The following is a 15,223-nucleotide window of genomic DNA, read 5'->3' on the forward strand; positions in this document are numbered from 1 at the left end:
TGACCTCCTGAGGTCCCTTCCAACCCTATGATTCTATGAAACCCCACCACCTGGGGCTTGTTGCCACACAGTTGGAGCACAGGACTGGTACCCAGAGCCCCACAGCTAGAGCCTGCCACTCTGCTGCCCCAGGGCTGAACCCCAAAGCCTGAGCCCTATTACCCCTGGGAATGTGGGGAACTCACTGGGCACCTGCTCCTCCAGTTGTGCCCTGGGTGTCTCCAAAGGGGGCAGGGCCCAACCGCTGCTGGCAGACCCAGCAACCAACACCAAGGCAGGGCATCCAGGAGCAACAGGGAGGGGCCCCTACTTTGCCCCTCCTCCCTCCCCCCCCCCGGCCAGCCCAGGAGACTGTGGCTGCAAGAAATGTCCCTGGAGGCCACATTTGAGAAATGCTGCCCTAGGGTATTTACATCTTGTATTTCTGTCTCCACTAGTAAAGGAATGTTATCTTCACAATCTGTGTTCAGGCCTGGGTGGGTTCCGGCAGAGCGTGGTGCTTGGAGCTTCTGCCATACTTGCCTCCAAGCTTCTGGTTCACCCAGCTATAGACATCAGAAGGGACTGGCATATCACCTCCTGCAGTGGGTGATTGTTATTATTTAGTTTAATTTGTATTACCATAGCACCTAGGAGCCCCAGGCATGGACCAGGCCCCATTGTGCTAGGTGCTGTACAAAGCCAGAACAGAAAGACGGTCCCTGCCCCAGGGAGTTTATAATCTAGGTATAAGACAAGAGACAACAGTTCAAACAGACAGACGTGGGAGTACAAGTAAACAATGAAGCAGTATTGATCAGCATGACAGGCAGTGGTCTCTGCACTCAAACAGCCTCAGCATTGTCAAATGTTCTGTAGGCCTCATGGCAAAGGAGGGTTTTGGAGGAGGATAGGGAGGTGGCTAGGCAGATCGTTATGGGGCACTCCTCCCAACTGTGAGGGGCAGCCTGGCAGAAAGGACAAAGGGGCTTATTTGAAAATGTACCAAGAGGGTGATGGACACCGGCATCATGGGCCAATTGGAGGCTCAAGAGCAGATGAGAGACAGGATGAGGAATGACCATTAAGTGCCTTGTAAGTGGAGACATGCAGCATGTCTTTGATGTGATGGAAAAGAGGGAGCCAGTGGAGGGATTCAAGGAGAGGGTTAACACAATTGAAGCAATGGGCTAGGAAAATTATCTTTGCAGCTACATTCTGAATGGATCTGAGTGGGGCATGGTTGCATTTTTCTCTGCATGACTCTGGGATATTTCCGTATTCATTATCATGCTGATTTTACCTAGGCCAGGTAGGACCCCATATGGAGCCAGGTATTATCTACAGGGCCGGCTCCAGGTTTTCTGCCGCCCCAAGTGGCTTAAAAAATAAAAAAAAGCCGCAGTAGCGCAATCACGCTGCTCCACTCTTCGGCGGCAGTTCAGCAGCAGGTCCTTCACTCCCTCTCTTCCTCTTCGGTGGCAGAGGAAGAGAGGAACTGAAGGACTCACCACCGAATTCCCGCCAAAGACTCGGATGTGCCGCCCCAATATTATTGGCTGCCCCAAGCACCTGCTTCTTTAGCTGGTATCTGGAGCCGGCCATGACTGTCTGAAAGAATTGACTTTGGGACAGCAGGTTGCACCATTGCCTGAGTTGAGACATAGTACACACCTTTCGCAGGTGACTGCTGAACACAGCATGAAAGGGTTACTTCGTGTTCTACTTTGGAGCCATCAGATCTAGGCAGCAGCTCTAGCTTCAGTGAGTCTCTTCTGTGTCTCATCAGGTTTGCATCTAATACAGTCCTGATGTCAAAATCAGACCCAGGGCTTGTACTAGCAAAATTCTTTGTTGAGAGTGATTAGTCCTGGTGACTGAAGTAGAGCTGTCAACATTTTTTGATCAGAAATGAGGTGTGTTTCTCTTCTTCCCTTCCTTCCCCGCCCCCCCCAAAAAAGACATAGAAGTTTTTCATTGAATGCAAAATGTTTGTGTTTAAAATGTTTGTGGTTTTTTGAGGGGATAGGTAAATTTTATTGAAAACAATTACTTCAAGTATGAAAATAGTTATTGCAATGTTTTGTTTACTGAAAATCCAGTTTTTGCTAAACAAAAGAAGTTAACCATTTTGATGTTTTTTGAGACTATTTTCAAAAAAAATTAAATTGGACAAAAATTCAGGAAAAATAATCTGGGTATTCTAAATGGTTCTGTTTCAAACCTTTGGAAACTAAAGGAATTTCACAACATTAAAATTTTTCATGTACGGTTCCATTTTTTTCATGTCCGTTTAATTGCTGAATATTCTGACTTTGAATCTACCATGCTGATGCCAGAAGCACCAGTGACCCTTTCCGTAACATCTGTTAAGACTGAGAAAGATTCATGTGGATGTTTTTACTCTTTGCTTAAGATTTTTGCAGTTCCAGACTGAGTGAATTTGTCTGCTTGGGGCTTTTTTTACATCTAGTGAGCTAACCAAAAATGTGGTTTCTAGCCTGGTCTATGCTTAAAAATTAGCCTGACCTAGCTATGCTGCTCAGGGCTGTGAAAAATTTCATACCCGGAGCACCGTAGTTAGACCAACCCAATCCCTGGTGCAGAGGTCAGTGGCAGAACTCTTTAGCAGCTGTAGTGTAGATTCACCCTCTGTCATGCTCCAGTAATGAGTCCTGAATGTGCCATGTGATCTAATTTCTTCTTTGGGGCACACGAATACTATTTTTCTGGATGCATAGGAGTGGCTCAGGTCACAATGAAAGAAATAGTTTTTCCTTCGGGGAGCAGCCAAGCTCCTTTGAAAATGTCTGCCTATTCTAAGAATATTGAGGGGTTGGCCTCAGCTGCAGCTACCCATTGCGACGTTCCCCTGGTGTTTTCTGGACTGGTGATCTGCTAAGTCACTCCAATCCTCGACTCTGGGAGCCAGCCTTACCCTGCTTTGCTGTGAGAACCCCCACTCCCAGACTGTTCACGCACAGCCTCTGGCATGTAAGCTGCTCCCAGTTACGTGAGTGAGCCGCTGCTTGGATTGTGCAACTGAATGACACCAACCAATATCTTCAGTACCAGACACAACCCTAGGCACTCCATCTTGCAGTGTCCAGTTATGCCCACTGGATGTTGCAAGCTTATTTGAGTTCGTCAATTTAACAAAGAAATTGATAAGTACCACCCTTGTTATCCCAAGGGGAGTCTCTGACATGCTTCAAACCAAACGCACTGCTTCAGGTAGAATAAACAAACGAATTTATTAACTACAAAAGATAGAGCACGTATAATCACTTAAAATCTGTGGGATAGCTGCCCAGAGTGCAGCGCTCCAGATAGCACTGCAAGTGCCACAAGTGTGAACACGCTATTGCACAAGCAGCTGTCAATGTGAACACACAACAGCAGTTTTCTTTCTGCGCTCTCTGAACGACATTGTGACTGTCGGTGCTGTAACTTTGCCAGTGTAGACATGCTCAGAGAGCATGGCAAACGTCTCTCTCTTTTATCATGTCCTTTATTCCCTCTTGGCTTTGCACCCCCCCCACCTTCAGAGTCAGGTGAGCATTACCTCACTATAGTCCCAAACTGACCAAGGGAAGGGGGATGACTCACTGGAGAGTCCAACAGATCTTTTGTTTCTGCCTAGGCCAGCGTCCTCTGTTCCTGTGAGGCTGGGCTGGGTTTGTCCCAAACATGCCCTGATGAGGTGTGAACTGCCCTCTGCTCTTGGAGAGTTTTTGCCAGGCTTGTTTTAAGCTATGAGGACAAATTTTCAGCCTCATAACTATATACATGGAATTACAACCTATAAAATTACTATAACAACAATGCTCAGTGTGTCATGAGCGTTCCGGAGACGCCCGACATGACAAACTTTGCACTGGATACCACACAATCATTATAAGGATAAACATAGGGGTGCAGGCTGTTCCCCCTAAGGTACAGAGTGTCACACCCATAACTTCAATTTTATCAACTGAAGATCTAAACATTATCCCAAGACTGAACCCACAACTCAGATTCGAGCCTTCATCTGCTATTTGTGTGATTGCTTTTCAGCTTGCTTTATGCCTTGTGTTTTAAACTCCATAGGTCTTCAGTGTGCTTCGGTGGGATTTGGGCTTGGAGTCTGCAGAATGCTTTTTGGGTTATAATGTTTGCTTGGATGTTAGGTGTTGTTTTTAAATTGGACTATGTGAGCCTAATGGGATATCGGCAACTGCTTGGCTTATGCCTGAACTGTTGTTTACTTCACCATTGTTAGCACTGACTGTGAATCAATAGAAATCTTATTGCTCCAGAACCTTTGTTCCCGTTCATCTTTGGTCAGTAAGGCACCAGGCCTTGGCCAGGCTAGATCTGCATGTGGGTAGCAGAAAGAGCTCTGTATTCTGGCCATGGAGGAAGGGAAGGGAACAGTGATTGCTCATGAGTAAGGCTGTGTGTCTGTCATGGAGGACCTCTGTGACTTCTGCAGTGGCCAGTGTGGCTGGCTCCGGGGCTGCCCAAGCTGGTCAGGCAACCCTTGGGCCAGCAGCATCGACCACTGCTGGGGCAGTTTGGGTGTGGGAGGGGACTCAGGGCTGGTGTAGGGGATTGGGTGCAGGGTGGTGCTTACCTTGAGGGGTGAGGGGAGCTCCCCAGAAGTGGCCGGCATGTCCCTGCAGCTCCTAGGCAGACGGGCCAGGGGGATCCATGCACTGCCAATGCTCGCAGGTGCCACTGTTTCAGCTCCCATTGGCTGCAGTTCCCAGCCAATGGGAGCTGTGGAGCTGGAGCTCATGTCAGGGGCAACTTGTGGAACCCCCCTGGCCTTCCCTCCCCTTAGGAGCTGTAGGAACATGCGGAGCCACGTAGGGAGTCTGCCATCCCCACCAACCCTCCCCTCCCCTCCCCAGCACCAGCAGGGGTTCCGGGCCACGTCTTGCTGCCCACCTTTCTCCCCCCAACACCAGCGGAGGTCCTGGGCCATGGCCTGCCCTCCCTTTCCGCAAACCAGCAGGGGTCCCAAGCTGTGTGCCACTGCCTGCCTTCCCCCTAGCATCAGCAAAGGTGCCGGGCCACCCTCTTCAGCACCTGTGGCACCGCCCAACCACCTCCCCAGAGCACCCCTGGCCCCCCAGCCCAAGTTTTAGTTAGGGGTATATAGTACAATTGATGGACAGGTCACGGGCCATGAATTTTTGTTTACTCCCCATGACCTATCCATGACTTTCACTAAAAATACCTGTGACTGAAACGTAGCCTTACTCATAAGAATCCACCCTGGCTATTCCAGCTCAAGCAATCCCGCATTGCTGGTTAACTAAAACTACGGTTGAGACAATAAATTGTTTCCTTTGCACCTCCTGGATTCTGGGCCCTGCCTCAGGGCTGCTCTACCTTATGTTGGTTGCTAACGGCCCCAAGATCAGCAGGATCACAGTGCACTCGTGCCCCAGCATGCCCCTTACAGTAAGCTTTGCAAAGAAGGCAGAGGAGACCTGTGGTGGCATGTCTATCTCACCCCAGGGACTTGCTGACCCCAGAGGCCTTGCCTGGGGGCTGGCTCCATGTTCCTTTATGCTGTCAGAGCGGTGTGAGGGGCCACGGCATGTTGTGAAGTATGAATGCCAAGCAACTCGCCCAATACAATGTGGGGGTAGCTTTCTCTGGGGGCTAGAACATTGCTATGGTTCTCTTTCTTTAGCAAATCTGTGCTTTCGGGGAGGGGTGCAGCAGGAAATTGAGGAGATCTAGAGCCTAATCTTAAAACCACTGAAGTCAATGGCAGTCTTTCCATTGGTTCAGGAACCGAGTATTAAATTTGAGTCACAAAACAATCCATCCAGTGTCTCTGAGTTACACAATACTCAGCACCATAGATGCTCCACATGCCCTGTGTGTGTCATCTGCTAAATCCATATTTCACGTGGCATGGGCCCACAGCTTTGCACCACACAATGTCATGCTGCACCAATAGCTGACCAAGTTCATTGTCGACTCCAGGCACTTGCAGCGGGGGGGTTGCGTCATGATGGGTGAACCTTAAAAGATTGAGAGATTGTCTTGGAAAGGGTCCCTGCTCATCAGATGCCATTCTGAATTCTCCAGTGGCTTTTGCATATAAGTGCATGCTAGGGACCTAATTCCCTCTGAAAATTAATATTTTGACATTCAAAATAACTAGCCCTGCATAGGAGAGAGAATTATCATTGTGCCATTTAATCGGAATCACTGACGATGCCAGATTGGGTACATTATTCTTCGATCAAGGAAGAGGAGTCAATCACGTAGAGAAGGCCAGATTCTCAACTAGTGTAAATCAACATACTCTGATTTTCACCTCCCAAGAGCCTGGCCCAGAATGACCAAATTCTTTCAAAAGAAAACCCCACAACTATCGTAAAGGTCTTAATACAGCCATGGGAGAATGTGGGAGGGGAGAGCCAGAGCTGTGGTTGCATCCTCTGAAAATGACACCTAGATCAGGTGGAGTAAAGACAGCAGCACACTCTGAGTACAGCTAGTTGATGGAGAGGAGTGGCAGTGGTTTACTGAGGCTGAACAGACATGCACTGAATCTCTGCGGTTGGTGAGGTGAAGTGCACAGCCACCAGGGGAGAAAAGTTTGGTTATTTTCCATTCCAGTGACCTTGTGCACTGCTGGCAGTGAGGGAATATCACACAGGTGGAAATACCCTAAGAGCAGGCTTGTTGCTTTGCAGAACAATAATGCTCCGACATCACAGGAGTTAGCGCTTTGGCTAATTTTATCAGAACTGGCCCAATCAAACCTTGCAAGCAGCTACATGGCCACAGCTACAGATCTAAGACACATGCTTTTCTTCTAACACCACTGCCCCCAAACTAGCTGTGACCCCCCCCGCTGCCTATGGATGGGGATTGGGAGCTGTATGACTTTAAAGGGATGCTCTGCTTTACTTCCCCCTAAGAATGTAAAGCAGAAGAATAATGGGTCCAGGCCTATGCTTCTTGACCCGCAGGAATATTCTTATCAGTCAGTGGGCTGCTCGCTGCTGTGTGGGTGTGCAGGGACATGCCTGGGATTAGCATGAGCTGTTCTTGTCACCTTTTCACCTTTGGTCTTTAAAAGAAAGTGAAGGGCCTGACTGTGAACTTCCTCACCTAATCCCTTGTTCCTTCTTCTCTTGCAGTTGGGAAGACGTCCCTTATCACAAGGTTCATGTATGACAGTTTTGACAACACGTATCAGGTGAGACCCTTTTCCATTTCTGGATCTGGAGTGACAGTAACCCCAGTGCACCGCCTACTCCCTGTCAATCCCCCAGCCATGTTCTGTGCACAGCATTGGACCCACCTTGGAGCAGAAATAAGCTTTCTTTCTTCAGAGGTGGAAAATGGACATGTGAACATGGCCCACTTACAACTCCTCGTACAGCCCAGCCCTGAGATCTAGATTGTAGCGCTGTTTATTTTTGATGGCACCTACATACTTGCATCCAATTCCTTGTTCATGAATGAAATCAGCAGGGTCTTCTGGGGAACGCTTCTGCCTAGCATCCCAAAATGGGTGCAGTGGTGTGAACACATGCACTTGGGTTGCAAACTGGCTACCAACAGGCTTTCCAGTGGTGAATGACATGCGTGCACTTGGGCTACTCTTTACATTACCCCTTCCCCGCAGTAGCTGGCATTGGCGTGTTTTGCAGCCATCATGACATAGTCAGTCTATACATTTCATGGAGTTCTCTACTTTATGCAGATAGTGTCTGTAATTTCAAAGGAATTGTTTTGAGTTCTAGGTGTGTAATGAGATGTAACCATCAGCTGTGTGATCGCCTCAGACTTCCCAAGTTTCATACTGATGCTGTTGCCAAGGTGCAGGGGGCCTGATTCTCTTCTTGTTTTGGTGTAAATCAGGAGTAACTCCACTGAAGTCAGTGTAAAGCTGAGGAGAACCAGAACTAAGTTCTTCATGTCCTTACTCTGCCTTGTACACTAGAGTTTTCCTGAATTAGCTTGGGACCCCAAAGACACAGACTGGGTTTCTCTTTCCTTTCATTGTGCATTCAGACAAAGGGATTTCTCAGCCTTTATTTACTTTTCTTGTGGGTTGAACAACATGCCCCTGGGCCCAATGAACAAAATGTAACTCAATCTAGACTTCCCCTTTCACTGGCATCTCCACTTTTCCTGGATTTGTTTCTCTCAGGAGGGATTTTCCCCTGGGGTAAGCAGTCGATCCAAACTAGATGAAGCGTAGTTTAGCTGAGAGAGAATGGAATCGATTGCGACATGTGTCTGCTGGCAGCTCCCATTGCAGAGGAACCAAAGTGTGACTTTTCAAGCAATACATGGCCTGAAAGCCCCATCTGCATGTGAACCCCATCAGAGACATTTTCCTGGCTGTAGGACTCCTCCTTCTCTGAGTATGCAGGTGTGAGCTGCCCTGATTGTGCACTTTACCAAGGTCCCTCGGCCCTGACATAGAAGGCTCACCTTTGTTAGGGAGGAGTGGCTGTGCCATTGATGGTGATGAAACCATGGACAGCTCTCATCAGGGGCCAGACCTGGATGCCCCAGCTGTGGTGACCGGTACTGTGCTCCATGAGTTCTCCGCGAAGTCAGTGGGACTGCTCAGCATGCGTGTAACTCACCAGTCAGTGTGCGTCACATGTCCCCCTCTGTGCCTGATCCACAGAGCAAGACTCTGTTACCGACCCAGCGAGAGAGCCCAGCTCCTTTGCATAAGCAGTAGAGACTCAGGTCCTTTGCTAGGTTGGTCTGGCCTCTGACACCCTCTGGGGAGGCAGAAATTCACCCAGCGATTGCTCCAATACCCAGATCTCTCCCAGCACCCTGACTGGACCGGACCTCATTGTCATTGCAAACAACAGTCAGCGGGAGCAGACATACCTCCCTCAGTCACAAATGGCCTCGGCAGCCCCTGACTCCCACGTACGGCGGCTCCTGCCCTTTGGCTGTAACTGGTTCATATGTCTGGGGCAGGCTTGCAGGAGCCACATGCTCCAGCTGCTCCTTGGGCTTGCCTCTGAAGTATCCATGTTGTCCTGTCTCAAGTGGCATCCCTCAGCCCATTTGCAGAAGAGCTGGCAGCAGGGACAAGATTTTCTGCCAGCCCTCCAGCTAGCTAGTGCTCAGAGGCCAGCTCTGCTGCCTGTCTGTCCCCAGCCTTCACAGCACAGCTGCTGATCTGTGGAGTGGGGGTATCACTCATTTTGTTCAGAGGGTCCCTGGTTCGATCCCCCGTTTGTCAGCTGCAGTGATGGTCATTGCACAAGGAGGGCAGATGCTAGCCCCAGATGACTAGCATGGCCTAATGTAAAGGGAGTCAGTCAGGGCAGAGAAGCGATTGTCCTGGGAACATCTGGAGAGCCCTTAAGGAGCAGGACTTAGGTGGTAGATGTCTCAGAGCTCCCCAAGGGGTGAGGAAGCCCTGCAGCTGGACTGAAGGAACTATCTAGGAGAACCAGAGCAATCCAGGCAGCACAGTGCAGCTGGAAAGCTACCTTGACTCGGGAGCAGCTGGGGGGTTCCCTTGGGGTCATGGTGCTCCAGCCATCATCAGTCCTGTAGCCAATCCAGTCCCCACCCCACCCCAAGAAGGTGGGTCCAGTCTCCCTGTGGATTCTGTCCTCCTGTGTTCTCTCGTTTGCTGGTTTGTCCAGTGCGAACCACGCTGAGGTCTCTACATAAAACAGTCACTCAATGCAAAGTGACAGGGTCCTGTACCGAGCCCAGCCTCTCGGTGCTAATGAAGAGAACAGACATTCCCTAAATGGGATTTATTGGCCATGGGGCTCTGAGGGGCAAGAACTGCTGTATCTGTGGGACTGTGTTTGGGAGCAGGATTGCTGAGTGTCTGGAGACATTTTCCTGTGCAGAAGAGAAGGGAGGATGCTGAACAAAGAAACCAGAGGGGAAGTGTGACAGACTCCCGGGATACAACCTGGAACTGTGGGACCGCTATGCTGCCTTCACTATCCAGCCTGGGTTGTCTCTTACAATGCTATGCCAGTGACAAGCAGCAAACCCCTCTAGGTACTGTTATCACTCAGCCAACAACATGCAGATACACACTCAGCTAAGTTGCATGAATGCTTTCTAAGCCACTCACGAATTATACACAGGGAAACACCAGCAAATCCCCCCAGCCTTGCACCCCAGGAATGTGCTCGTCTTACACTGCTCAAGACTTTCTCTTGAACAATGCAAGTTCATTAATTAGTTTTCCACTTCTTCAGAGGATAGTGGACATGCACCAGCCTTTGAAACCTGAGCTGATCCCCCAAGCACTTAGGACAAACTCACTGGTTCAGATTAAACATTAAAATACATTTATTAACTACAGAAAGATAGATTTTAAGTGATTATAAGAGATAGGTATAAAGGTCAGAGAATGTTACATAAGAAATAAAAAGTAAATATGCATTCTAAATTCTAAACTGTATCATATCTAGCAAGAGTTGAATCACACAGTTTTTCTCACCCCACTAAGCATTGTAAGCAGTTCTTAATACACGGGCAGAATTCTCTGCTTAGCCTGGGACCAATCTCCCCAGTTCAGTGTCTTTTTCTTTCAAATGTTCTTGTTGCCTTCAGAACAGGTCAGGGAGGAGATAATCTCATGGTGCTCCTGTCCCTTATTTAATACCCTCAGTTCATGTGCCTGGAAAAATATTGCCTCAAACATGGAGTCAAGCATCACATGTCCTAAGGCCTTGCCGAGCCAGAGTTAAGCAAGCGCCATTGTGTGTAGCAGGAGCAAGTGTATCTTATTGAATTGTAACTCTCTTGTTTACAATTCCCCTGCTGGTCAATGGCTGGTTGCTGGCTGTGGGTCACCTCCTTTGAGACTCACAATCTATTTCAATAACAACCATATACCAAAATCTCATAACTCCATATACAATAATGATATACATATTTGGACAGAACAATGAGTTTCAGCAGATCATGACTTTATGATACCTTACAAGGCATTTTTTGTACAAAATATTGGCACCGTATACAAGTGGTGAGTGAACGTGGGAGTTGCAGGGCACTGTCTTGAGGCACAGTGCATGACAGGAAGTCACTCTCCATATTTGCTGAGTCCTCACTTCCCTCCCTTCTTTGCTGATTGTTCTTAATCCCCGACCTGGAGGCCACCCCTTCACTTCCTCAGATGAGAAGGGTTCCCAGTGGGGCCAAGAGCCAGTATGCTCACAACACGTAGTTTGAAAGAGGTTATGCTTTTTAGTTGAGAGAAATAGGACTAGTGATATTTGACAGCCATTTCCTCAGCCATGTTGGCATCCCAGGGCCACCTGATCTAATCAGTGTTGCAATTGATTGAGGTGAACAAACAGCTCTTTCACCTTTTACAAGCAATTAAATAATACATCAAAGGACAGGCATAGTTTGAGCAGGCTGTATTGATTGGTGTATTAAAGGCTCCCTCACATCCATTATGGCTATGCTGGCTTCTGCAAACACAAGCAATAGCTCTGCTTGGTAAATATTTGATTGCTGCTGTCCCAAGTTAAATAATTTGGTGACTTCTCCTTCTCTTCTGACTGCCCCAATTAGGGAGAGAAGTGCAGTCAGTTTCACACTGCAAAGCACTGTGGGTAAAGGAAAGATAACAGTTACCAAGGCACACAGCACTTCCAAAATGCCCTTGCCTGCTCCAAGATGGCTGCTGATGGTAATGTTTGCAGCCATTCCCACCAGTTCCACGGCAATTCACCACATTGCCAGAAGTGGCAGGTGTCAGTGATTGGCCCAAGCATTTGATGTATATCCAAGTGGCTGCAAATTTAACAACAGGCAGGATCGTTCCTAAAAGTGAGCCATCCTGGCAGCAGTGAGAGGGGTGAGGACAACAGCTTCCCCTAAGCTGGTTCCCTTTCAGTGCTAGAGCCTGTCTCACGCCAACCCAGGCCTTTAGGGGCCTTTTTAATCCCAAGGCCTATAGCCCCTCTTGCATGCAGGAGCCCCACACCTCTCCACAAGCCCTAAATCTAAGCCCAAGGTGGGTTGATACCTGATATGCTGGGAAAGGGCTTTGTCCCACTTTCTCAATCTCCGCAGACATGTGAGCTCTAAATACCCCACACACTCATTAACGCCCATAGCGGTGATCCTGTGAAATAATGATATCATCACCCTCTCCCCAGTCCTCACCCTAGCACATGGGAGCTGAGCCCAGCCCCTTTCCAGGGTGCACCTCGGAGGACTCAGAGAACAGCAGGGGGCAGGAAGTCCCAGCTAGAGCATCCTGAGAGACATCAGTGGGAAAGGCAGGGTCCCAGTGCCCTCACCCTCCTCGAGCACATGGAGATGGAGTGGCTGCTTGCTGGGAGAGGGCAGGAATGTGGAGGCTGCAGGAGGAGAAGCCTCCCCCATACACACAAACACCTTCTAAAGAGAGAGCCAGCTGGGATGACTGGGAGGGAGCGTGTGGCCCACAACCTGGACAAGGGGAACGGAGTGTGAGCTAATGCTGAAACACAGACATTTGAATATGTGACTTTCCCTTGTTACCCAGTGGAATAAAATTGTCAAGAAGCAGGCAAGTGCCAAGATTTACTGCTATTGAAATAAATCAAAGGAAAAACACAAGGAAAGGAACTAGGCAGCGGAACTTATAATAAGAGAAAAAGAAGAAGTAAAAGAAATCCAGTTGCATCTGACTCTGCCCCAGATCCTCACAGGCATTTAGGTGCCTAACTCCCAATGAAGTCCTCCCTCCTCCTCTGTTCTCATTGTGTGTTGAACCCACTTGTTATGTTCTGTCTTCATCTCAGCCTGGAAGCGCTTTGGGGCAGGAACTCTCTCTCACCATGCATTTGTGGGGCCCCTGACCCTGATCATGGCTTTGTGGCACTGCTGAAATACCAGTGGTAATGTCACCCTCACACCAGGAGACTGTGCCTGCGCTGTGCAAAGTCCAAGAGGTTCCCCCTCAGACCGGCATCAGCAACAGACCCTGGTGCCCCATCCATAATCCCCTCCTAGCAAGATGGATGGAGCCTGCTGCTACCCAACCCGCCACTAAACACAGGGAGAGTAGAAGTGGCTGGTTTCCTCACAACCCATCAGCCAATCGCAGAAAATTTTAGAGGCACTGGGGCTGACCAGTGAAGATAGACTAACTGCCTTTTGCTGCTGGGCCCTGCAGCACCTCCCACTGGTGGGGTCCAGCTTCCCAGCCCCACCCTACAAACCAGCAGCAGCTATAAGGGTAAGTCACCCTCTCCTCTGGTTGCCTGTGAAAATGTGTTTCTGGGCCTTTTTGCAAAATCATCTTGGTGCAGTTGCTGCTGCCCCACCAGCTGGGCTGTCTGCTGAATCAACACCTCAAAAACAACATTCCTTCCTCACTACTGGGGCAAGGAGTGCACTTTAGAAGGACCCACAGGGCAGTACCCAGTCCTCACTGGACTATGGCCTCTGTTGGAGCTGCCATTTCATTCAAAAGAAGGAATTTCAAAGGAAATGACAATAAGGGAAGGTAGGAAGGTGCTTCGCTGCTCTTCCTTTCTTCATGTTAGACAGCTGAGGCAATACACTCAGAAACTCTGGCTGGGACTTTCAAAGCCACCTGAGGCACTCATAGGTCTTGTCTACCCGGGGACACGCAGGTAAGTTTCTTTTATGCAACGCAGGGTCGATACTTGTTTCTCCAGACCTCAAACCTTCTCTTCCAATATGGAGACCAGCTTGCACTTTGTACAAACAAAGTCATTTCTGTCCTGTGGAAGAAAGACAAACATGGCACATCCTGTGCAAGTAACAACAGCAGAACGCTCAGCATCCCTATTTCCTTCCTTCTAAGAGCTTCCTCAGCTGTTGCAGTAACTATTCAGAAAAGCCTGCAAAATGAAAGCCTCAGTGCACCCTCCTCAGGCAAGCTCCCTCTGTTAGCCTCCGCTGTTCGCCACTCAGCTGGTTCACTGCTGACTGCCTTTTTATAACAGTCAGGCCCACTCAAGGCCCACCTGGAACAAAGCACTCCCAATTCACACTTTTCAAACAATCAAGCACATGGTCAAACTGACAAACTACCCCACAACAGACACTAAGATACTCACCAACACAGGCCCCCTAATGCAGCACTTAGCGTACCTCCTCTCAGACAGATCCCAGGCAAACTCCCTCTGTTAGCCTCTGCTGTTCACTGCTCTTTGGATTCTTTGACCATGGGATGGTGCTCCAAGAAGAAGGAGTGCTAGGCACAGACGGGCTCCACCTAATGAAGAGAGGGAAGAGCATCTTCACAAGCAGGCTGGCTAACCTAGTGAGGAGGGCTTTAAACTAGGTTCACTGGGGAAGGAGATAAAAGGCCTGAGGTAAGTGGGGAAATGGGATACCGGGAGGAAGCACCAGCAGGAGATTGCAAGAGGGGAGGGCTCCTGCCTCATACTGAGAAAGTGGGACAATCAGCAAGTTACCTTAAGTGCCTATACACAAATGCAAGAAACCTGGGAAACAAGCAGAGAGAACTGGAAGTCCTGACACAGTCAAGGAATTATGATGTGATTGGAATAACAGAGACTCACATGACTGGAGTACTGTCATGGATGAATATAAACTGTTCAGGAAGTAAAGGTAGGGCAGAAAAGGTGGGGGAGTTGCACTGTATGTAAGAGAGCAGTGTGACTGCTCAGAGTTCCGGTATGAAACTTCAGGAAAAACCTGAGAGTCTCTGGATTAAGTTTAGAAGTGTGAGCAACAAGGGTGATGTCGTGATGAAAATCTGCTATAGACCACCAGACCAGGGGGATGAGGTGGACGAAGCTTTCTTCCGGCAACTAACAGAAGTTACTAGATCACAGGCCCAGGTTCTCATGGGAGACTTCAATCACCCTAATATCTGCTGGGAGAGCAATACAGCGGTGCACAGACAATCCAGGAAGTTTTTGGAAAGTGGAGGGGACAATTTCCTGGTGCAAGTGCTGGAGGAACCAACTAGGGGCAGAGCTCTTCTTAACCTGCTGCTCACAAACTGGGAAGAATTAGTAGGGGAAGCAAAAGTGGATGGAAACCTAGGAGGCAGTGACCATGAGATGGTTGAGTTCAGGATCCTGACACAAGGAAGAAAAGAGAGCAGCAGAATAAGGACCCTTGACTTCAGAAAAGCAGACTTTGACTCCCTCAGGGAACTGATCAACAGGATTGCCTGGGGGAATAACATGAGGAGGAAAGGAGTCCAGGAGAGCTGGCTGTATTTTAAAGAATCCTTGTTGAGGTTGCAGGAACATACCATCCCGATGTA

At 48.8% G+C, this 15,223-nt stretch overlaps 1 protein-coding gene across 1 annotated transcript in view; it reads left to right on the plus strand.

Annotated features, from left to right (window-relative positions):
* The window catches only part of RAB6B (RAB6B, member RAS oncogene family), a 137,755-nt gene that overhangs the window by 64,879 nt on the left and 57,653 nt on the right, over positions 1-15,223 (plus strand). Inside the window, exon 2 of the mRNA XM_030576307.1 lies at positions 7,134-7,192. Coding sequence (XP_030432167.1) covers positions 7,134-7,192 — 59 coding nt within the window. The remainder of the gene's footprint in view (positions 1-7,133; positions 7,193-15,223) is intronic.

Source organism: Gopherus evgoodei, chromosome 9 (genome assembly GCF_007399415.2).
Source record: "Gopherus evgoodei ecotype Sinaloan lineage chromosome 9, rGopEvg1_v1.p, whole genome shotgun sequence".
In the NCBI taxonomy this organism is placed as follows: Eukaryota; Metazoa; Chordata; order Testudines; family Testudinidae; genus Gopherus; species Gopherus evgoodei.